This window comes from Pungitius pungitius, chromosome 12, assembly GCF_949316345.1.
Source record: "Pungitius pungitius chromosome 12, fPunPun2.1, whole genome shotgun sequence".
NCBI classification, from domain to species: domain Eukaryota; kingdom Metazoa; phylum Chordata; class Actinopteri; order Perciformes; family Gasterosteidae; genus Pungitius; species Pungitius pungitius.
The window spans coordinates 17,337,815-17,362,500 of NC_084911.1; the positions used below are offsets into that span (position 1 = coordinate 17,337,815).

Here is a 24,686-nt window from a genome sequence, read left to right on the forward strand (position 1 = left end):
CCTCCATTTCTTTTGCGGCTGAATATTTCACCTTTTTATTTCAACCCCCGATGGCACAGATTTACTTTCATAGAAATTTCCCTTTAATTATGTGTCCATATTCTTCCACCTCAAACATATCTGTAAAATGATGTAATTCATACTTATGGAAATAACTGTAGTCAGAATAGTCAGATACGGACAATAGGCCCACATATAGCCGTGTATAATCAATGCTATGATTTTACCATGTCGTTTTTGTGAATATCTTGCTGTGGGTTAATACTAATATGAATGCCATTTGTTAAGTGTTCAAAAAGCTGGGCAGGAACAAGCTGAAGAAAAGGGAACCTTACAGATGTTTTATTTATTACTATCATGAATAAATATTCCAGTATTTTATTTGTGGTATTGTATCGGGTATCATAATATTTTGGCAGGTATTATCAAAGTCATAATTTTGGTATCGTGACAACCCTACTTAGAAACGAGTTATTATAAAATTACATCATCGTTGTTAGGACCGTAAATTCACACCAAATTTAGATCTTGGATTAATAAAGAATCCTGTGCAATAACAAATCTGCCTGCTGCGCCTTGTATAGTGTTGAGGACTCTTATTAGAACAGATGGGTGGATAAATATTCCTACTCCTCTTGCTTGGGAGGTCAATGAGGCAACTATGACTTGATCAGGCACCTTTTTTCAGTGTAGTCATTGGGGAGCAGATGGGTTTCTCGGATGAAAGCTGTCTTTTTAGCTGCTTCAGTCTCGACATTACTTTTTTAATTTCAATATCTCCTGGAGACCCCTAAGATTCCATGAAATAACATTTATTTTGGTGTCACCAACCATGATAAAGTCAGCAAATTAAGCTTAGTTGCATCCAATTCTTTAATCATGCCATGTGATAGAGTGAATAATGTGCCTTCAAAATAAAAATAAAAAAAACAATAACAAGGGCCTCTCCCAATTGAGGCCCCCTAAGTAGGCGTAGGCTACACCCTGTGCGGGTGAACACACACATCTCCCCTATCCCCCGTCGTCTGGGTCCCAGTTAGACTTTCAACATTGCATGAAGTGTATCCTATATTGCTTTAGGTAGTAAGGTACCAATATATTTATTTTGCCGGAGCCTCGCTCCACACGTCTCCTCAGTTGCGTGTCATAACCGGAAAGCTCTCCATAAGTGATCGTAGACCATTATTGAAATGTTAGTACGCAGAGAGACCTGTGCAGGCCAACGCGTCAATGGTTACTGAACCCAAGGACCCAGAAATAGTGACTTCATTCAATGGCTTTAATTTCATAACCTGTTTAGGACATGTAAGTTAAAGTAGACGGACACAATAAGCAAATAGTTCAGTATGTACTTTTAATGTCTTTGAGATAAACATCTATAACGTAATAGTCCGTTTTAAGGATGAACTAGCTAAGTGGACTATATTGTTTGTCCACAGACCTCCAGTAGCTGTTTGTGCTTAAAGAACATTGGGAGGATTCAGAGCCCCCCCACGTTAAAGAGGTACAGGAGGATCCTAAGCCCGCTGTACAGCAATAGCCTGGTCACAGCATGAAATAATGAACTAGCTAAGTGGATGGTAATAGTTAATATTTTAGTTAATCAAGTATATTGTTTGCATTTTATTATTATCCACAGACCTCCATCAGTGGTTTGTGCTTAAAGAAGAACAGCAGGAAGATCCGGAGCCCCCCCACATTAAAGAGGAGCAGCTTCAAGGGCTGGAGAAGGCTGACATGACTGTGTCATTCACTCCTGTGAAGAGTGAAGATGTTAAAGTGGAAGCTCATTCCTCGCAACCTAATCACAGAAAAACTGAACAGATGGAGACAGGAGGTGATGGAGAGGACTGTGGAGGACCAGAACCAGACCGCAACTCGGGTCCAGCCAGTCCTCCAGATACTGATAAGAAAACTGGAGACTCTTCTCAGACTGAGGACAGTGGTGATTGGAATGAGACCAGAGAACCTCTGTCTGGTGAAGAGTTTGTCAGTGATTCTAGATGTAGAACAAGTGAGAAACCTTTGATCTGTTCTGAATGTAAGAAAACATTTGGTTGCATTCAGAAGCTGAGGAAACACATGATGACCCACACATCAGAGAAACCTTTCAGCTGCTCACAGTGTGGTAAATGTTTTACCCAAAGGGTAAGTCTAAATGTACACATGAGATGTCACACAGGGGAGAAACCTTTCAGCTGCTCAGATTGTGGTAAAGGTTTCACTCAAAGTCAAAATCTAAAGAGTCACATGAGATTGCACACAGGGGAGAAACCTTTCAGCTGCTCACAGTGTGGTAAAGGTTTCACTCAAAGTCACAATCTAAAGAGTCACATGAGATTGCACACAGGGGAGAAACCTTTCAGCTGCTCAGATTGTGGTAAATGTTTCACTCAGAAGGAACATCTAAAATTACACATGAGATGTCACACAGGAGAGAAACCTTTCAGCTGCTCAGATTGTGGTAAAGGTTTCACTACGAATGGAGATCTAAAGAGACACATAAGATGTCACACAGGAGAGAAACCTTTCAGCTGCTCCGATTGTGGTAAATGTTTCACTCAAAAGGAACATCTAAAATTACACATGAGATGTCACACAGGGGAGAAACCTTTCAGCTGCTCAGATTGTGGTAAAGGTTTCACTACGAATGGAGATCTAAAGAGTCACATGAGATGTCACACAGGGGAGAAACCTTTCAGCTGCTCAGATTGTGGTAAAGGTTTCACTCAAAGTCAAAATCTAAAGAGTCACATGAGATTGCACACAGGGGAGAAACCTTTCAGCTGCTCACAGTGTGGTAAAGGTTTCACTCAAAGTCACAATCTAAAGAGTCACATGAGATTGCACACAGGGGAGAAACCTTTCAGCTGCTCAGATTGTGGTAAATGTTTCACTCAGAAGGAACATCTAAAATTACACATGAGATGTCACACAGGAGAGAAACCTTTCAGCTGCTCAGATTGTGGTAAAGGTTTCACTACGAATGGAGATCTAAAGAGACACATAAGATGTCACACAGGAGAGAAACCTTTCAGCTGCTCCGATTGTGGTAAATGTTTCACTCAAAAGGAACATCTAAAATTACACATGAGATGTCACACAGGGGAGAAACCTTTCAGCTGCTCAGATTGTGGTAAAGGTTTCACTACGAATGGAGATCTAAAGAGACACATGAGATGTCACACAGGAGAGAAACCTTTCAGTTGCTCAGAGTGTGGTTAATGTTTCACTAGATGTAGAGATGTGAAGAGACACGTGAGATGTCATACGCTGTGTAAATCTAAAAGTCCACATAAAAATCCCCTTTAACGTCTTTCCCTAATTTACATTACCGTTTCCCACGTGAGTTTTGAATATCCGTCGCAAAGCTATAATGACACATATTTGAAGCTACTCTTCATGTTCTCAATTACAACCAACTATCTAAGAATTCCTCACAGGGATTTATTGGGTGTTTTGGGTCACAGGATGTTACGTGTGATATACAAAATAAAATTAATTGAACTATCTTCTAAAAGATGGTCAGAAGTTCATATTCCAAGAACAAAATGTTCTTGTCAGTCACACACAAACTATAAACTATGCTAAGCTATTTATTCATTGGAAAGGTGTAATCTAAGGCAGTGATTCTAAACTTTCGGTCCGCGATCGCCACCTAGAGGGTTTTTACCCGTGGGCCGCAGTTGAAATATTTCTTTTCTGGGCAAAGAATTGTTATAACCGTCTTTACGCAGACAAGTAACAGAGATAAGCCACGCCCCTTGAACGTAGCATAACGCTCTCCACCAAAGCATTGAAGCCATCAAAATTTAAGCGGATGGCGTCATCTCACTGACTTGCAACTCTAAATCTTACGTAAAAGCCAGCTGTCTTTTTCTGTTCCATGAAGTGTTAGTGTTGTTTTTGCAGGTTTACATACAGTGATCATCACAAGGACATTTATTAGTTGTATCAGGTTTTTGCTTTTTTTATTTTATGTAGTCATTGAATACAAATCCAACCTATAATTATATCAATTAGTTAATATAAAATAGTGTTAATATTGGAACGGGTGCCTGGGCATATTTGTACATTTGGGCCCTGAGGTCAAAAAGGTTAATAACCCCTTATCTAAGGCATGTTTCCCACTGTTAACATTGTAACATTACCCAACCTTATATTGTCCTGTCCAATGACTGATTTTTATGTTCCATTTGTGTTACTGCAAGCTGTCATATTATCAATGTATTAATGCATACATTTCCGTGAACCAAATTCTGTTTTGCATTTTTAATGTGCAGAAAAAAACCAGAAGGCCTTTTAATGTTTTTCATGCATTGAGTTGTTACTCTTGTTTATATTGTTTTAACGTTTTTTTAAGAAACTGTTTTTAGGCATTAGTTTTCCTAGTCAATCCTCATATTGAGCTGCGTACATGTTTATATATTGGACTGATACATCTTTGTGTGTTGAGAAACAAAAAGTAGAAAACATTGCTGAGCAAGCACAGGTGCAAAAAAAGTTATGAAGGCAATGAATGGATTTTATTTTGTCTTTTGAAATAAATGTTAAAAAAAAATGAGAGTTGTTTTTTGCCATTTCTAACCCACACATGTTACATATGGAAAAGACTAAAGAAGGTAATTATAGACCGCAGAAATGTTTTAACAAAAATATTTGTATTCATTTCGTGAGTTACCCCACTGTGCAGCAGAACCCACAACGAAGGTAGATATATTTTAAATGATACTGTACTAATTTACAGGGACACGTAATTCTCGCGCTGTAAAGTGAATGTTACAGCTTGTCTTGGGGAATTAACGTGTGGAGTGCATGTCAGTCTTAGCCCTACATCCCTCCCCCACTGCGCTGCTACAAATGACCGAGGTATGGGCACATAGCAGCAGCCTGTAATGGGAAACAGAGGTGTCCCAAATGTGGAGAGGATCATAGAGCTGAGGATTGTCAGGATAATGTGCAGCATAAATGTTGTAATTGTGGGTATAATACTGTAACATATAGTGGATGTAAAGTCGGGAAGAGGGCTGTGCAAATCCAGAAGGTAAAAAAGGAAGCTATTCAAGCTATTCAAAGGTGATGAAAAGGGTACAAGGACCTAAAAAATTATTATTGAAACAATGACAAGTAGTTATAATAATTACAATATTTAAAATAATGATGATGATGATAGCAGCAGCAGGGCCACAGCAGGAGGCAGGATCAGGGTCCAGATTGAACCACGATCCATGGAAAAATGTGAGGCAATCTGTGCAAGAAGCTTAATTGGTGATGTGCATTAAAGCGTGAACTAGCTAAGTGGATAGTAATCATTCATATTTTAGTGAATACACTATATTGTTTATTTTTTTACCATCCACAGACCTCCAGCAGCCGTTTGTGCTTAAAGAACATTGGGAGGATTCGGAGCCCCCCCACATTAAAGAGGTACAGAAGGAACCAGAGCCCTCCCACTTTAAAGAAGAGCAGCTTCAAGGGCTCTCTCTGAAGAGTGAAGATGAGAAAGATGAAGCGCTGTTCTCTCAGTTTCATCAGAGACAAACTGAACAGATGGAGACAGACTGTGAAGGAGTGGACTGTGGAGGACCAAAGCCAGACAGGAACTCAGGTCCAGATAGTCCTCAAGAACCAGATACTGAAAGAGATGGAGACTCTTTTGAGACTGAGGACAGTGACGATTGGAATGAGAGCAGTAAACCTCAGTCAGGTTTAAACTCAGAATAATTGTGAAGATTTTGTGAGTTATTTAAGATGTAGAACAAATGAGAAACCTTTTATCTGTTCTGAATATAAGAAAACATTTGGTTGCATTATATACCTGAAGAAACACATGAAGACCCACTTATCAGAGAAACCTTTCAGCTGCTCACAGTGGTAAATGTTACTCTAGACGTGGATGACTGAAGATCCACATGAGATGTCACACAGGGGAGAAACCTTTCAGCTGCTCAGAATGTGTTAAATGTTTCACTTATAGTTTGCATTTGGAGAGACACATGAGATGTCACGCAGTAGAAACCTATTAGATCAGGGGTATCAAACTAATTTCAGGTTTGGGCCAGATACCGCCCACTTTGATCGAACATGGGCCAGAGCATTAAAATCATAGGGTGGGGAAGCCTGTCTGTCAGACGCGACTGTGCATGCGTATGGACCTTTTCTTTTAGTCTCACAATGGCAGTCATCTGGTGGGTTGTCCACACTAAAATCTTGGGGAGGGATGGCGCAGACGATCCGACTGGCGGACGGTATGGCTGGGAAGACCCGGCCAGCCTGTCATGTGTTTTAGATGCTCAAAGTGTGGTAAATACTTCACTAGAAGTGGATATCCGATGAAGCATTGCTGTCAAAATCTAAATGAAAACCCCTTTAGCCCTTTTACCCAGTCAACCCTCTCCTGGTTACATCACCGTTGTACCACCAAAGTACTATAACAACAGTCATTTATTGACAGCTACTGTTTGTGTTTCCTGTGCCAATGTTACATTTTTAGGATTTAGGTTGGATGTTTTCCTAGTCACTCTGCTGTGTAAATATTTGTATATCAAATAATCTTTGTGGATTAAGAAACAAGAATTAAATCACACTGTCATTTTACATTGCTGGGGGAGAAGCTAAAAAAGATGGTAATGAATGGATTTTATTTTGTATTTTTTAGAAGTGAATAAATGTTGAAAAACAAATCAAATGAGAATGATCTTTTTCCATTTCCAACCCACATATTACATACAGCGGGTGAAGATGCATTGTATTGTGAGCCATGCAGCAACGGTTCCCTTATATCAGTGGTCCCCAAACTAAGGCACACGGGCCGGATACAGCCCGCCTCCACATTTGGCCCGGCCCCCTGAACAATACCAGAGGGGCATTATGATTTTTTTGTCAGTCTGGCCAGCTATTTGCTGGCTGGAACACAAAGTGTATACTTGTTCGGTGTGGGTGAAATCTGAAATTAAAGAATAGATCAGTCAAAAGTGCAGTACGAATGACAAAGGGAATGGAAAAAATGGAAACCGAGTCTGTGTTGATTGAAACAAAGGATGTACCAAAAGAGGTATACTATGGATGTATGAGATACAGCATAAGGGAGTATGTGCCTAAACCATTGAGATGCTATAACTGTCAAGAATTTGGGCACATGGCTAATGTCTGTAAAGGAAAGAGAAGGTGTGCTAGATGCACTGGGGATCATGAATATGGAAAGTGTGCAGAAGTAAGACCAAAGTGTTGTAACTTTGGAGGGGATCATAGTGTGGCCTTTTGGGGATGTGAAGTGATGAAGAAAGAAGTTAAAGTACAACAGATAAAAACACAGGGAAACATTTCATATGCTGAAGCTGTTAAAAGAGTAGAAAAAGAAAAGAAGAATCAGAGCGAAGAAGTTGAAAAAAGGGTAGTACGAGAAGATCATCAAGAAAAGAAGGAGAAATGGGAAGAGAAGAAGAAAATAGTGACATTCCTAGCAGGGGTGATAAATGCTAGAGCTGAAGTTAAGTCTAAAACGAAAAGAATTCAGATTATTGTTAAAGCAGCAGAACACCATTTAGATATGGCAGGATTAAAATAGGAAGAAGTAAGGGATGAACTTAGTGTACAGTCGAGTCAAGAGACAGCATGGGTGGGCTAACCATTTTAGTAATGTTAATCCTACATTGGAATGCAAGAAGCTTGATCGCGAATGGGCAGGAGTTTAAGCAATTTGTTGGGAGTAGAAAAGAAAAACCAGATGTAATATGTGTCCAGGAATCCTGGTTAAAGTCAAATTTGGAGTTTATAATATATGGATACATATCAGTTAGACAAGACAGGGAAAATGGTGGTGGAGGGGGATGTATTACATTTATAAGGCAAGGGATTCTGTATAGGGTGTTAGGTATAGGTAAGGAGCAAGAGTATGTAGTAGTAGAAACGTGGGGGGGGGAGGAAAAAAATTGTAATTATGAATTATTACAATCCATGTAGGGACAATGATAAAGAAGATGGGTGGTGAAAGAAGAGAATGGAATTACCCAGTTTTTAGTAGTGGAAATGAAATTGCAGTGACGAACAAAGAAAAAGCTGAAATGTTGGCAAATACATTTGCCGAGGTGCACAGCTCTAATAATATGTCTGAGGAAGAGAAGAGAGGCAGAGAAAAAACTAAATCCGAAAATGTAGAGGCACTTGCAGAGATGGGAAAAGTAGATGATGAGCTAAATGTATTATTTAATATGGGAGAACTAAATAGGGCAATGGCAAAAACTGGGAAGACGGCGCCAGGAAAAGATGACATTTGTTTTAGCATGTTGAAACGGTTAAGTGAAAGGGGAAGGAAAATTTGTGGATGCTTGTTACGGCCCTTGGCCTGTTTCTGGTCGTTCTCCTGCCCCTCCTCTCTTTTCAGGCCTAATTGCGGACACCTGGGACGATGGGGTTTAAATGGGAGTTTCTCTGCTGCATGAGGGTTCTTCTTCCTGCGCTGGTCTGGTGACGGGAGGCTCAGACGCCGCTCGGTTGGCCCGTCCGGATTCATACCTCGCTCGGGGCGCCAGGACTTCACAGATGCACATTTAAGTTTATTTGTGGTTATGTCTTTTATTTCTACAACCAACACTTGCACCCACACATACAACACATCCCTGCACCTGCTTTACACCACTGATACTGCCTTTCACACCTCATCGTTGGTTTTGTTGTTTAAATTTGTGTTAGATGCACAATAAACTTATGTTTGGCACCGTTGCTCGTGGCATGGCCTCCCCTCTTTTGTTGCGGCCTTGAGTCATTTGTAACAAGGTGGGGGCTCGTCTGTTGCTGTTGCGCGTGATTTATGCTAGTCATTTGGTTTTGTTTAGTGCGCGTTGTGTTTGGATTTAGTAATTTGTGTGTGAGCGCTTGAGGGGCATATGAGAACTTGAATGGTGGCTTTTTCTGTGCGTGTTGATTGGCGGTTAAGGGGAAATCCTGTGACGCCGTTGCCCTTGTATGGTTAATTGTTGCGCTCTGGGAGACGTGCCTGAGTTTGGTTAGTTGTAATTTGTGTGCTGGCGTACTCGAGTGGGAAGGATTGGGCGTGTGTTTTTGGCCGTAGGGGCTGTTTTTGGAGACGTGTGAAGGTAAGTGACAGTTTGTTAAAGTGCACTTATAAGTAGTGGGCTGGCGTTTTTCCTTGTAGGCCTACTATTTCCCAATAGGGGGTTCGCTGCGTTATTGTTTTAGTGTGGAGGTACGGCGGGTAGAGCTTCCCATTTTTCCTTTCCCTACATCGGCTCGGGAGCATGTCCGTAGTTTCAGGGGGGTTGCCAGTTTGCTGGTCGCCTTTACCGGACCATCGGGTTCTAAATGCATAAAAACCCACCGCTACGCCTCACGAAGACTAGGGTACAGTAAGTTAGCGTTTGGGATAGGTAGTTAGCGGGGAAACGCCGTCCTTGGGCTGTGGTTGAAACTGAAAGCCTTTGTGTACTGATAAATTTGTCACTTAAGCTTCGTCTCTATTGGTGAATTTGTTAGCCATGGATGAAGTGGTGGAAGATTTTATTGAATCGCCACAGGAATGTGGGTTAGATATTTGTACTAAGAAACAAATGATCAGGATTGATGAGTATTTTAAGGTTGATATAGGGGATGGCCGAAAGACAAAGGACTATGTTAAAGATAATTTGAAAGCGAAATTGTTGGAAAATGGGGTTTTGATGCCAGGTAAGGTTGACACTTTGGGTGAATCATCTCTGTCGGGAAGAGGAAGCCCAGTTGGTTTATCGTTTGAGCAGCAGAAAGAGTTGCTTTTGTTACGTATTAAAACTGAACAGGAGAAAGAGCAGGCGATGGAAAGAATGAGGCAGGATTTGGAGCGGGAGAAGTTAGATGTGGAGAGACAAAGACTGGCGCTGATCAGAGAAGGTAAGCTGGAGGGCGAGGCACTCCGGGCTGACCGACCCGCGATGGTGAGCATGAAACAAGATGACTTAAGTGATTTGAGATTAGTTCCCAGGTTTAATGAGGAGAACCCAGAGACATTTTTTTCCTTGTTTGAGTGTCTGGCAGAGGCTCGAGGTTGGGCTGATTCTACGCGTATGTTAATGTTGCAGTGTGTGTTAACAAGAAAAGCACAACAGGCATTTTCAGCTTTAAGCAGCACTGATTGTGGTAAATACTCTGTGGTGAAAACAGCTGTTCTAAAAGCTTATGAACTTGTGCCAGAGAAGTACCGACTGCGTTTTCGAGGTTGGAGACGTGGCGATAAGTCACATTTAGAGTTTATGCGTGATTTGGCTAGGCATTTTGACTGTTGGTGCTCAGCGGCTGGGGTTGCCTCCTTTGAAAACCTCCGTGAGTTAGTCATTTTGGAGCAGTTTAAAAAATCTGTGTCCAAAACAAGCGTTTCCCAGGGCTAATCCGGTGATGTGTGCTGCGTCTGTTACTGACCAGGAGTTAGCTGGAATCACTGGAGAAGGCAATTCAGAGTTGAAATCTTACTTGCCTTTTATTACAGAAGGTTTTGTTTTGTTAGTGGGAAGCAAAGAGCAGGTGCGCATAAAGATTCTACGTGACACTGGTGCGTTTGACTCATTTATTGCAGCTGCAACTTTGCCATTTTCAAATGACACCTTTTTGGGCTCAAGCGTTCCTGTAGTGGGAATGGGTTTAAAGGTTTTGAATGTATCACAACACAAAATGATGCTGCACTGTGATCTTTTCCAGGGGGAGGTGTCTGTTGGCGTGCGCCCAGCGTTACCTATGGATGGCGTTGCTATGATCCTGGGTAATGACATAGCCGGTGATAAAGTATGGGCTGATGTATCTCCGCCTGCCAGAGTGACGGTGACTCCTCTGGTGTGCAGTAAGCCTGATGAGAGTGAGGTACACTTCCCTGATGTGTTCAGGGCCTGTGCAGTAACTCGTTCAAAGCTTTCGGATGGTGATCACTCTGAAAGTGTGGCCTCCAGTCCTCGCCTACTTTTATCTGTGGTCCCCTGGTCTGTTTCTCATGATGAGCTGATGCATGAGCAGGAAGTTGACAACACTTTGAAGTCTTGTAGGGATGGGGTTTGTTCCCCTGAAGAGGTCAGAAATCATTCTTGTTGTTATTTTTTGCACATTAAGGTCTTGATGAGAAAATGGACGCCTCAGTTTGAGGGGTTTATTGGTGATCCGATTCATCAAGTGGTTGTTCCTTTAAAGTATAGGAATATTGTGTTGCAGATTTCTCATGACCAGTCTGGACATATGGGGGTCAGGAAGACGTATGACCGAGTTCTGCTGTATTTTTTTTGGCCTCGTTTGAAAAGGGATGTGGCTGCGTACAGTAAGTCGTGTCACACCTGTCAATTGACAAGTAAGCCTAACCAGGTTTTGAAGCCCGTTCCACTGTGTCCAATACCAGCTATAAGTCAACCATTTGAACATCTAATTATTGACTGTGTTGGTCCATTGCCTCCGTCAAAGTCAGGTTCCAGATATTTGTTGACAGTGATGTGTCAAAGTACTAGGTATCCTGCAGCCTACCCACTTCGTAGTATAACGTCTAAGTCTGTGGTTCGTGCCTTGTCCCAATTTATTTCTATTTTTGGAGTTCCACGGGTCATTCAGTCAGATCAAGGGTCAAATTTTTGTTCAAAATTGTTTGCTCAAGTACTAGAACAGTTGAATATAGTTCATAATTTGGCGTCTGCCTATCATGCTCAAAGCCAGGGTGTTTTAGAGCGGTTTCTCCAAACAACTTAAGTCCATGCTGCGCTCATTATGTGTTCAGATGCAGGGTGATTGGGAAGAGGCTTTACTGTGGATGTTGCTGGCTGCTAGAGAGGTAATCCAAGAAAGTACAGGGTTTAGCCCTAATGATCTGATCTTTGGTCATAAAGTGCGGGGTCCTCTGGCTCTGTTGCAGGACAACTGGAAGGAGGCTCAGCCTCCAAGTAACCTACTGGACTTTGTGAATGGGTTCAGGTATAGGCTCTATATGTCTCAGGAAGTGGCCAAGAAGAATTTAGCAAGGGCACAAGCTAAAATGAAGGAACGTTATGATTGTCGGACTGAGCGTAGAGAGTTTCTCCCAGGTGACCAGGTTTTGGCTCTGTTGCCCATAGTTACCTCTCCGTGGCAAGCAACATTTTCTGGACCATTTTCGGTGTTAAAGAAGCTGTCTGATCAGAACTATTTAATTTCTACTCCCGCTCGTAGGACAAAGGCCAGGCTCTGTCATGTTAATCTTTTGAAGCCTTATGTCTCCCGTGCATCATTTGGGAGTGAGGGGGAGTTGTCTGAAGCTCGTCCTGTCTGTTTGGCTATGCCATCGTCCTCAGTTGTGCTAGAGGTGGAGGATCTAACCAGGCCTGATGAGGTTATGTTTTCTGGTCGGCTAAAAAATAAGGAAGCTTTAGATAAACTGGAAAGCGTTTTGGGTCATCTAGAGTCTTGTCAGCGGGTACAGCTAGTTAAACTGATTAGAAGTTTCTCTTGCCTATTTGGAGATACGCCGTCACGTACAACTTTACTAAAGCATGATATAGACGTGGGGGGTGCGAAGCCCATTAGGCAAAGATTCTACCGTGTACACCCAGAGAAGCGTAAAAACCTGGAGGATGATATTAGATACATGCTTCATAATGGAATAGCAGTTCCCTCTGACTCTAGTTGGGCCTCACCCTGTCTCTTGGTCCCAAAGCCAGACAATACTCCTCGGTTCTGTACAGATTTTCGTAAAGTGAACGCAGTTACCGAGCCTGACTCCTTCCCTCTTCCTCGTATGGAGGATTGTGTTGATCAAGTGGGGGGGGCGAAGTTTGTGACTAAGCTGGATTTACTTAAAGGTTACTGGCAGGTGCCATTGACAGACAGGGCAAGGGAGATTGCTTCTTTTATTACACCAGGGGGGCTTTACTCCTACAATGTTATGGCTTTTGGTTTAAGGAATGCACCGGCAACTTTCCAGCGCCTAATGAACTTGGTGGTGCGTGACCTGGAAGGATGTGCAGTGTGTTTGGATGACGTGGTGGTATACGCTGACAACTGGGAACAGCATTTGGGGCGTGTTCAAGCTTTGTTTATGCGTCTAGCTCATGCTAGTTTGACAGTGAATTTGGCAAAGTGTGAATTTGCTAGGGCCACAGTGGTCTACTTGGGTCGTGTTGTTGGCCAGGGGTCGGTGAGACCAGTGCGTGCTAAAGTATGTGCAATTGATGACATCCCAACACCAACGACAAAGAAGGAGCTCATGAGATTTCTCGGTATGGTGGGCTACTATAGGTGTTTTTGCAGGAATTTCTCTACAGTGGTCGCACCTCTAACTGATCTTCTGAAAGGGAAGACGAAGTATGTGTGGTCTCTGGTATGCCAGCAGTCCTTCGAGAGGTTAAAGCTCTGATATCAAATGCTCCGGTTCTAGTGGCTCCTAGGTGGGATCGTGAGTTTTGCCTGGAGGTGGATGCCAGCATGGTTGGGGCTGGGGCAGTGTGGCTGCAGAAAGATGATGAGGGGATTAACAAGCCGGTGTGTTTCTTTTCCAGGAATTTAATTTAATTGCCATCAGCGAAATTACTCAGTCATAGAGAAAGAGACGCTTGCGCTTATTTTGGCGTTACAGCATTTCAGTGTGTATCTGGGCTCCGGTCCGGTGGTAGTTTTCTCTGACCATAATCCTCTAACCTTCCTCAGCACTCTACAGACTCCTAACCAGCGGCTGATGCGCTGGGCTCTCCACCTCCAGTCCTACACTTTGGACATTGGACATATCAAGGGGCGGGACAATGTGGTGGCAGACGCGTTGTCCCGGTCTCCAATGTGTTGGGTAAGATATGCCGCCTAAAAATTTGCGTAGTTTCATGGGATACCTGCAGCTCAAGGAACCCTTAGGTGGTCCCTGTTTTGTTAGGGGGGGGGTGTTACGGCCCTTGGCCTGTTTCTGGTCGTTCTCCTGCCCCTCCTCTCTTTTCAGGCCTAATTGCGGACACCTGGGACGATGGGGTTTAAATGGGAGTTTCTCTGCTGCATGAGGGTTCTTCTTCCTGCGCTGGTCTGGTGACGGGAGGCTCAGACCCCGCTCTGTTGGCCCGTCCGGATTCATACTTCGCTCGGGGCGCCAGGACTTCACAGATGCACATTTAAGTTTATTTGTGGTTATGTCTTTTATTTCTACAACCAACACTTGCACCCACACATACAACACATCCCTGCACCTGCTTTACACCACTGATACTGCCTTTCACACCTCATCGTTGGTTTTGTTGTTTAAATTTGTGTTAGATGCACAATAAACTTATGTTTGGCACAGTTGCTCGTGGCATGGCCTCCCCTCTTTTGTTGCGGCCTTGAGTCAGTCGTAACAATGCTATATAACCAAGTGTGGGAGAAGGGTTAATTGCCAAAGAGCTGGAAGGAGGCAATTATAGTTCCCATAAGGAAACCTGGGAAGGACGTTAGTAAACCAGCAAGCTACAGGCCTATTGCCCTGACTTCTCATAGTTGTAAATTAATTGAAAGAATGATAAATGAGAGGCTAATGTGTATTATGGAAAAAAGGGGTATGATGGCTGAATGTCAAAGTGGGTTTAGAAAAGGTAGAAATACTATGGATGCAATACTGTGTTTAGAAGATAACATAAGAAAAGCACAAGTAAACAAAGAGACAACAGTAGCAGTATTTGTCGATGTAGAAAAAGCATATGACATGTTATGGAGAGAGGGATTAATGATAAATTATATAATATGGGAATTAGAGGAAATCTTCTGAACTGGATTAAGGATTTAAGAACAATCCAGGTTAAAGTAGGGGAAGACTTGTCAAGGGAGCAGGGTGTAGAGAATGGAACACCTCAGGGGAGTGTTGTAAGTCCCACATTGTTTTCAATAATGATTAATGACATATATGTAGACATACCAATGGATATGGGAAGATCGCTATTCGCGGATGACGGGGCAAAATGGGAAAAAAGGAAGAAATATTGATTATATAGTTAAAAAGATACAAGAAGGGGTCCAACAGTTTGAAAAGTGGGGAACAAAGTGGGGTGATAAATTTTCTGTAGAGAAAACTAAAGTGATGTTTTTACAAGGAAGAAATTCAAGGATAATATAAATGTTAAACTATATGGAAGTAATTTAGAGAGAGGTAAAACATTCCGTTTTTTAGGAGTACAATTTGACACAAAGTTGACATGGAAAGAGCATATTAAAAATGTAGAAGATAAGTGTAAGAAAGTAATAAATATAATGAGATGTTTAACAGGAACAGAATGGGGAGCAGATTATAACTCATTGAAATACATATATGTGAGACCAAGAATGGATTATAGAAGTATGGTGTATGGATCAGGGACCAAAACGTTACTTAGGAGGCTTGATGTAATACAGGCAAATGCATTGAGATTATGTTTAGGAGCAGTTCAGACATCGCCAGTGTGCGCTCTACAGGTGGAAGCGGGAGAAATGCCATTGAGCATAAGACGAAAACAATTGATGGTAAATGATTGGGTTAATCTAAAAGGACATGGAGATAGTCATCCAACTAAAAGAATATTACAAGATAATTGGGAAAGGCAGAGAGCACAAAAGTTCAGTTTTGGGTGGATAGGGGATCAAGCAGCTAGAGAATTGGGAGTAAATGAAAAGGAATTCTGCTCAACTGTAATATGGCCTGATACACCGGTATGGAAGTTAGAAACAATGACTGTTGAGTTTAAATTAAATTGGGCGAAAAAAGAAAGGAAGAATATTGACTTGGTAGCGGAATGTTATAGACATATAGAGGTTAAATATAAAGAATATGTTCAGATCTATACAGATGGATGAAAGGATCCAGGAACAGGAAAGACCGGATCTGCAGTTTACATTTTGAATTAAAGAGGTGAGATAAGTAGACGAACCACAAATGATCTGAGTGTGTATGCAGTTGAGTTATATGCTATACTGATGGCACTAGAATGGATTGAGGAAAACAAAATAAAAAAAGCTTTAATTGGCAGTGATTCAATTTTAGCTTTATACAGTCTCATGACTGGGGTGTCGAAGAGTCATCAGGAATTATTATATGCTGTATTGACAATCTATACTAGAATAAAAGGAAAAAGTCACGAAATTCAAATGGCTTGGATTCCTGCTCATATTGGTATTGTGGGAAAAGAGAGAGTAGACAAGTTAGCCAAACAAGCTGTTAACAAAGAGTATATTGAGGCAAGTATTAAGCTGTCAAAATCTGAAGGAAAGAGTGTAATATGGAAAGAAACCATTAGAAATTGGCAACAGCATTGGGATAGGGAAAATAAAGGAAGACATTTGTATACTATTCAAAATAAAATTGGGGTTGTGAAGAAAAGGGGAGGAAATAGAAGACAAGAAATTGTTATGAGCAGATTAAGGATAGGTCACAGTGATTTGAACAGCACACTTCATATTATAAGGAAGCACCCTACGGGTTTTTGTGGTTTTTGTCCGGTTGCAGAAACAATAGAGCATGTGTTAATGAATTGTAAACAATATGAAGGACATAGGAAAAAGATGATGGAAGAGTTAGGAAAGATCGGAAAAAAAGAGATTGGAGTGATGGAAATACTAGAGAGTGGGGAGAATGAACAATGTAGAGAAACTATTTTAATTTTTGTATTAAGAACAGGTCTGGTGAAATGAATATGAAATAAGGATATGATATAACAGAGAAATGAATCCGGAAGATGGCGGTAGTGCAACATAAAAGGATGCAAGCTCCCAATAAACCCAAAAGGGAAAAAAAGGTGTGCTAAATGTGGTGGGGAGCATGACTATGGAGAATGCGGTGAGGGGGTAATACCTAAATGCTGTAATTGTGGAGGGGAGCACAGTGCGGCCTTCTGGGGCTGTGAAGCAATGAGGAAGGAGTCTGAGATTCAGAATGTGAAAAGGAAGGATAGGGTTATGGAAGTAAATCTGTGCCATCGGGGGTTGAAATAAAAAGTTGATTGAATTTCTAGCACTGAATATTTATGCATTGAAATTATGTACCTGAATGTTTTTCAACATTAAAACACCACAAAAAAATTCAACCTAAAAAAAAAAAATGTTGAAATATTCGAAATGGAGGCTACAATATTCAACCCCAAAAAATTCAACCTTGGCACACCAACATCCGGAGGTTACAATATTCAACCCAAATAAATTCAACCTTGGCACACCAACATCCGGGACACTAAGGAAGAGCAATAGATTCTAGATTCAAGATCAGGAGCGTGCGTCAAGCTAAAGGAGCGAGCACCCAAAACACCTTCGGCTTTGGATTGTAAACATGTCCAATAATAACGGGGCTTTAACTCTTCTTTATGCCATCAGTGTGGCAACGTATGAAGAAATACATAAAAGAACATATAATGTTCACCCTAAACCAAAACGTTTGCTTGCCACTGACGATATACAACTCTATTAAAATATGCAAATCAACTAAAATCCCTTAAGCTCGGTTGGCCGAGTGGGTAGCACAGCCGCTTTGTGGCACCACGTTATTTTGCGCGACACGGTTCGACTCCCGGTTGTGGCGGACTTTTAATAAATGTTCTTTTATGTATTTCTTCATACGTGGCAGTGACGTAGTGCTCACTTATACAATCGTAATCGCTGCAATGGATATGGGATGCATTTTTGAACATTTTCAGAACAATATGTTTGCAAATGTGTGACGACTCAAGTGACGGAGGCAGACAACACCTGCCTGTCGGGGGAAAACAAACACGCACCCGTAGCCAAACCAGTAGTTCAAAAACCAGTAGGCACGTAACACCGTCACTGAAAAATGGGTTCTCGTTTCAGACTTTACGAGCAAATACAGTATCCCTTTGAGATAAATTCTAAAGCCTCGCATTAAGACGTACATCCCTTTATGTAAGACTCTGCGCTACTTGCAGGTCGCTGTGTTGTGCCAGATCCTCAATAAAGTTTACCCATGGTCATGAAGACTCATTTAACGTTACATGGACTTTGAATGTCGCTTAATACCCAACTGAGATCGGCTTGTGCCGCTGTGAAAAGGGATCCTTGCACCGACGCTACTGCGGTTATTCCTGCATGTCCTGTCGGGTTTATGCGTCTGCACGCTCCGCTAAAGCCGCTGCCCCCCCACTACGATACAGCGGCTCATGTGCCTCTTCAAGCGCGTTCCTGGTTTTAAAACTCCGCCAATCACTCCTAACAACTTGTCCAAGGATCTCAGCATTATTAAATGAATTCAAAACTAGAAGAAGAGGCGTATTGTGAGCGGCTGTACGCTCTCGTTTAACTTCCGCTTAGTTCATGTCCAACACAGTCTGTTAATGTACAAATGTCAGCTGTCTATTACGGAATCTTACAGACACAAACCACACTGATGACATGAAGAAGAGTTAAAGCCCCGTTATTATTGGACATGTTTACAAACCAAAGCCGAAAGTGTTTTGGGTGCTCGCTCCTTTAGCTTGACGCACGCTCCTGATCTTGAATCTAGAATCTATTGCTCTTCCTTAGTGTCCCGGATGTTGGTGTGCCAAGGTTGAATTTATTTGGGTTGAATATTGTAACCTCCGGATGTTGGTGTGCCAAGGTTGAATTTTTTGGGGTTGAATATTGTAGCCTCCATTTCGAATATTTCAACATTTATTTTTTTTAGGTTGAATTTTTTTGTGGTGTTTTAATGTTGAAAAACATTCAGGTACATAATTTCAATGCATAAATATTCAGTGCTAGAAATTCAATCAACTTTTTATTTCAACCCCCGATGGCACAGATTTACTTCCATATAGGGTTCCTTATGTCACGTGGGGTCGGTGCTGGTGCAAGCGGAGCAGGCAGGACTCAGGCGCAGGATTCTCAACAGAAGTGTTCTTTATTAAACACACAGAAACAGGGACAGAGGCGTGCTCCAACGGACGGTTGACAAGACAATGACGCGACAAAGGACAACTGGCACACAGGGCTTAAATACACAAGGGAGGTGCAGGTGATTGGACACAGGTGGAAGCAATCAGGCAATCACAGGACAGGAAGTGAAGCTCACCCAGAGACACGAGACACAAGAAAGCTACAAAATAAGACAAGCAGAGGACCCAAACCGTGACAGAACCCCCCCCTCAAGGACCGAATTCCAGACGGTCCTAAAGGGGAGCAGAACCGGAGAAAATCAGACAAGGGGAGGGAGGGTGGGGACCCGACGATCCTGGACCGCGCGGGGAACTCCGGGTGATGGCGGCCCTGTGTCGGGTCCTTCGGGGGGCCGGCCGGGCCTCAGGGTCTCGGGGGGTCTGGCGGGGCGGCGGCCGGGCCTCAGGGTCTCGGGGGGTCTGCCGGGTCGGCGGCCGGGCCTCAGGGTCTCGGGGGGTCTGCCGGGTCGGCGGCCGGGCCTCAGGGTCTCGGGGGGTCTGCCGGGTCGGCGGCCGGGCCTCAGGGTCTCGGGGGGTCTGCCGGGTCGGCGGCCGTGCGTCGTGGCGGGGGGCGCCGAGCTGTGCGGCTGCGGCGTCGTCGCGGAGGGGGGCGCCGAGCAGTGCGGCTCCGGCGTCGTCGTGGCGGGGGGCGCCGAGCAGTGCGGCTCCGGCGTCGTCGTGGCGGGGGGCGCCGAGCAGTGCGGCTGCGGCGTCGTCGTGGCGGGGGGCGCCGAGCAGTGCGGCTGCGGCGTCGTCGTGGCGGGGGGCGCCGAGCAGTGCGGCTGCGTGGCGGGGGGCGCCGAGCAGTGCGGCTGCGGCGTCGTCGTGGCGGGGGGCGCCGAGCTGTGCGGCTCCGGCGTCGTCGTGGCGGGGGGCGCCGAGCTGTGCGGCTGCGGCGTCGTCGTGGCGGGGGGCGCCGAGCTGTGCGGCTGCGGCGTCGTCGTGGCGGGGGGCGCCGAGCAGTGCGGCTGCGGCGGCCCAACCCCTGACCCCACCCCCCCCTCAAGGGCCGGATCCCAGACGGCCCCCAGGGGTGGGGGGGAGAGGACCAAGGGATGGGAGGGAGGGGGCACGATCAGGGGCCGTGGGGACGGGCCAGGAGACTGGACTCTGGGGGCCGGAACGGGCGGAGGCTGGACTCTGGGGGCCGGAACGGGCGGAGGCTGGACTCTGGGGGCCGGAACGGGCGGAGGCTGGACTCTGGGGGCCGGAACGGGCGGAGGCTGGACTCTGGGGGCCGGAACGGGCGGAGGCTGGACTCTGGGGGCCGGAACGGGCGGAGGCTGGACTCTGGGGGCCGGAACGGGCGGAGGCTGGACTCTGGGGGCCGGAACGGGCGGAGGCTGGACTCTGGGGGCCGGAACGGGCGGAGGCTGGACTCTGGGGGCCGGAACGGGCGGAGGCTGGACTCTGGGGGCCGGAACGGGCGGAGGCTGGACTCTGGGGGCCGGAACGGGCGGAGGCTGGACTCTGGGGGCCGGAACGGGCGGAGGCTGGACTCTGGGGGCCGGAACGGGCGGAGGCTGGACTCTGGGGGCCGGAACGGGCGGAGGCTGGACTCTGGGGGCCGGAACGGGCGGAGGCTGGACTCTGGGGGCCGGAACGGGCGGAGGCTGGACTCTGGGGGCCGGAACGGGCGGAGGCTGGACTCTGGGGGCCGGAACGGGCGGAGGCTGGACTCTGGGGGCCGGAACGGGCGGAGGCTGGCGTGGGTCTTGGAGCTGGGGGCGTGGGTCTTGGAGCTGGGGGCGTGGGTCTTGGAGCTGGGGGCGTGGGTCTTGGAGCTGGGGGCGTGGGTCTTGGAGCTGGGGGCGTGGGTCTTGGAGCTGGGGGCGTGGGTCTTGGAGCTGGGGGCGTGGGTCTTGGAGCCGGTTCGGGCGGAGCCGGGCGTCGCTGGCGCCGTCGCTGCCGCCGAATGCGGAGGTCCAGGGCGTGGGGGTCGTACCTGGCCTGGAGGCGGGCGGCCAGCTCCAGCACCTGTTCCCAGCGTGCGCTGAGGACTGGGGGCTGGACGCTGGCCTCCATCGGCGAGGCCCAACCTGGGTCTGGAGAGGGGCGAGGGCGGTGACTGGAACACCGCCCGGAGCCTGCTGGCGAGTCGTGGTTGGCATTACGCCGGGCAGCCAGCTGCACGCTGCGTGGCCCACCAAAGGCCAGACGGGTTCCCCAAAAAGGATTTGCAAAATTGTATCCTGCTGAGTCCTCTTTTGGTCGCGTCATTCTGTCACGTGGGGTCGGTGCTGGTGCAGGCGGAGCAGGCAGGACTCAGGCGCAGGATTCTCAACAGAAGTGTTCTTTATTAAACACACAGAAACAGGGACAGAGGCGTGCTCCAACGGACGGTTGACAAGACAATGACGCGACAAAGGACAACTGGCACACAGGGCTTAAATACACAAGGGAGGTGCAGGTGATTGGACACAGGTGGAAGCAATCAGGCAATCACAGGACAGGAAGTGAAGCTCACCCAGAGACACGAGACACAAGAAAGCTACAAAATAAGACAAGCAGAGGACCCAAACCGTGACACCTTATACAGAAGCAGTTAAAAGAGTGGAGCAAGCCAAGAGAAGTAATGAAGAAAGTGTTAGAGAGGAAATAAGAACAGTGAATGCATGGAGTCAGAGGCAGGAACGTGTTAGGGATGAGGAAAGGAAGGTGAGGAGGGATAGTAAAAGAGACTTGGTTATCTTTATTGCAGGGGTAATTAATGCAACAGCTGAAGCCAAATCCAAAACAGAAAGGATTCAAATCATTGCAAAGGCAGCAATGCAGCATTTGGGCATGCTAGACCTAAAATGGGAAGAAATAAGGGATTGTCTTGCCGTTCATTCAACCCAAGAAATAGGTAAAGGGTGATTATATCTATTATGTTCATTCTACATTGGAATGCAAGGAGCTTATTAGCAAATGGCCAAGATTTTAAACAATACATAGACAATAAAAGTGAAAAGCCCGATATAATGTGTATCCAGGAAACATGGCTAAAACCCAGATTTGATCGTTAGACGAGATAGGGAGCAAAGGAGCGGTGGGGGGTGTGCCACCTTTATAAGGAAGGGTGTACCTTATAGGGTGTTGGGTACAGGGAAGGAACAAGAATATGTGGTAGTGGAAGTATGGGCAGATAGAAAGAAAATAGTAATAATAAATTATTATAATCCTTGTAAACAGCTAGAAGTAAAAGAAATGGAGGAAATAGAAGGCCAGGATAGGGATAATGTTGTGTGGTGTGGAGATTTTAATGCTCACAACACAGTGTGGGGGGGGGATAAGACAGATAATAATGGACAGGTGATTGAGGAGATAATGAATGATAGGAAGTTAGTGTGTATGAATGATGGTAGAAAGACTAGGATAGATGTTAGATCGGGCAGGGAGTCAGTATTAGACCTTACACTTGTGTCTAGCAGGCTGGCTTTAAAATGTGAGTGGGAAGTGTATAAAGACGGCACTTTTGGAAGTGACCACTACCCAGTCATATGTAAACTGAATGTTGAGGTAAGGGGGAGCACAGAAGTTCGGTATGGAAGGTGGATGTTCAATAAAGCAGACTGGGAGAGATTTATAGAAATAAGTGATTCATATTTTAGGTCAGATCAGGAAACAATGGATGTTGAAAGGAACGAAATCGAGGTGAGGCAGAGTATTTATATGGCTGCAAGTGCTACAATACCAAAAAGCTCAGGTAAACTTGTAAGGAAGGCGGTTCCATGGTGGTGTAGTGAATGTAAGGAGGTAGTTAAGGAGAGAAACAGAGCATTTAGAAGGTTAAAAAGAACTCATAACTTTCAACATATGATAGAGTATAAACAAGCACAGGCAGAAGTAAGAAGGACAATAAGGCAAAAGAAAAGAGCATTCTGGAGGGGATATTGTAGTAACATCGGAAGCAATACTAATATAAAGGATGTGTGGGGAATGATCAGGAAAATGGAAGGCAATAAGAGAGAGTGGAATTATCCAATTCTTTCAGATGGGGAGCAGCTGGCTGTGTCGAACTTAGAGAAAGCAGAAATGATGGCGAGTACTTTGAGTAAGGTTCATAGTTCCAGTAATCTATCAGAAGAAGAAAGAATGGGTAGGGAAGGAACAAGGAGGGTATATGCTGAGAATATCCAAAAGAAAGGGAAGTTAGATGATAAGTATAATGTTCCATTTACAATGAGAGAGTTAAGAAATGCGTTAGATAAATGCAAGAATTCAGCCCCTGGCCAAGATGAAATATGCTATAGCATGGTAAGGCACTTAAGTAATAAAGGGATAGAGAAGGTTCTAAATCTATTTAATAAAGTGTGGGAGGAGGGAAAGATTCCTACTGGATGGAAAGAGGCAGTTATCTTACCAATAAGAAAACCGGGGAAAGATGCTAGCAATCCAGCAAGTTATAGACCAATAGCTTTAACGTCTCACTTGGGTAAATTAATGGAAAGATTGGTGAATGGAAGGCTTATGCACTTTATGGAAGAAAGGGGGCTGATGGCTAGCTGTCAGAGTGGATTTAGAAAAGGAAGAAGTACGATTGACTCAATCATATGTCTTGAGGATGAAATAAGAAAAGCTCAGGCAAAGAAAGAGACTGTTGTGGCAGTATTTATAGATGTGGAAAAAGCATATGATATGCTATGGGTAGAAGGTCTCTTAATCAAAATGCACATACTAGGAATTGGGGGAAACATGTTTAACTGGGTAATGGACTTCTTATATAATAGAAGCATTCAGGTGAAAATAGGAGGAGCAATATCTAGAAGGTGTTTCGTAGAAAATGGGACGCCACAAGGTAGTGTGGTGAGTCCATTGCTGTTCAATATAATGATTAATGATGTGTTTTCTAATGTTCAGCCAGGAATTGGAAAGTCATTATTCGCAGATGATGGTAGCTTATGGAAAAGGGGGAAAAATGTGAAATATACACTGAAGAAGGTGCAGGAAGCTCTGACGTCAGTAGAGGATTGGGGAAGGAAATGGGGTTTTAGATTTTCAATTGAGAAAACTAAATATATGTGTTTTACTAAGAGGAAAATATGCGAAAATATAACCTTGAAGTTGTATGGTAAGAATTTGGAAAGGGTGCAAGGTTTTAAATTTCTTGGTGTGGTATTTGATCCTAGACTTACGTGGAGGAATCATGTGGCAAGTATAGTAGACAAGTGTAAAAAGGTAATGAATGTAATGAGATGCCTGGCTGGAACAGAGTGGGGAGCAGACATAGTCTCCTTGAAGCAAATATATATATATTTAATTAGAGCAAGAATTGATTATGGGTGCTTGGTGTATGGATCTGCAGCCAAGTCAGTGCTAGCCAGATTAGATGTAATCCAAGCTAAGGCACTGAGAATATGTACAGGAGCCGTGCGAACTTCTCCAGTATGTTCATTGCAGGTAGAAGCAGGAGAAGTGCCATTTGATCTGCGAAGAAAGCAGCTTCAGGCGAATTATTGGGTAAACCTGATGGGTCAAAAGGGGGATCACCCAGTGAACAGTATAATTCAGGCAAGCTGGGAAAGAGAGATGGTAAGACTGTCAAGTTTTGGATGGACAGGGGAGGCAGTGGCACAGGAAATGGCTGTAAAAGATAAGAACTTTTGCCCAGGGGTAATGTGGCCGGCAGTTCCTATATGGCTATTAGAGGCCCCAAAAACCGATTTAGAGATACTTAAAATTAAGACGGATAATCCTGAGGCAAATTTAGTATATGCAGTCCAATGTCAGATAATGGAGAGATATCAGGAGCATATTAGCATCTTTACAGATGGTTCGAAAGATCAAACAACTGGTGCCACAGGAGCAGCTTTTATTATTCAGAGGTGGAATGTCCAAGAATTTAAGAGAACGTCAAATTTTTTAAGTGTA

At 44.5% G+C, this 24,686-nt stretch overlaps 1 protein-coding gene across 1 annotated transcript; it reads left to right on the plus strand.

Moving 5' to 3' along the window:
* Window positions 1–1,658: 1,658 nt before the first annotated feature.
* Window positions 1,659–4,489, plus strand: LOC134132918 (gastrula zinc finger protein XlCGF57.1-like). The gene is given in 1 exon segment (XM_062565906.1): window positions 1,659–4,489. A coding segment is annotated over 1 exon segment (1,575 nt). The 5' UTR covers window positions 1,659–1,737; the 3' UTR covers window positions 3,313–4,489.
* The last annotated feature ends 20,197 nt before the right edge of the window (window positions 4,490–24,686 follow it).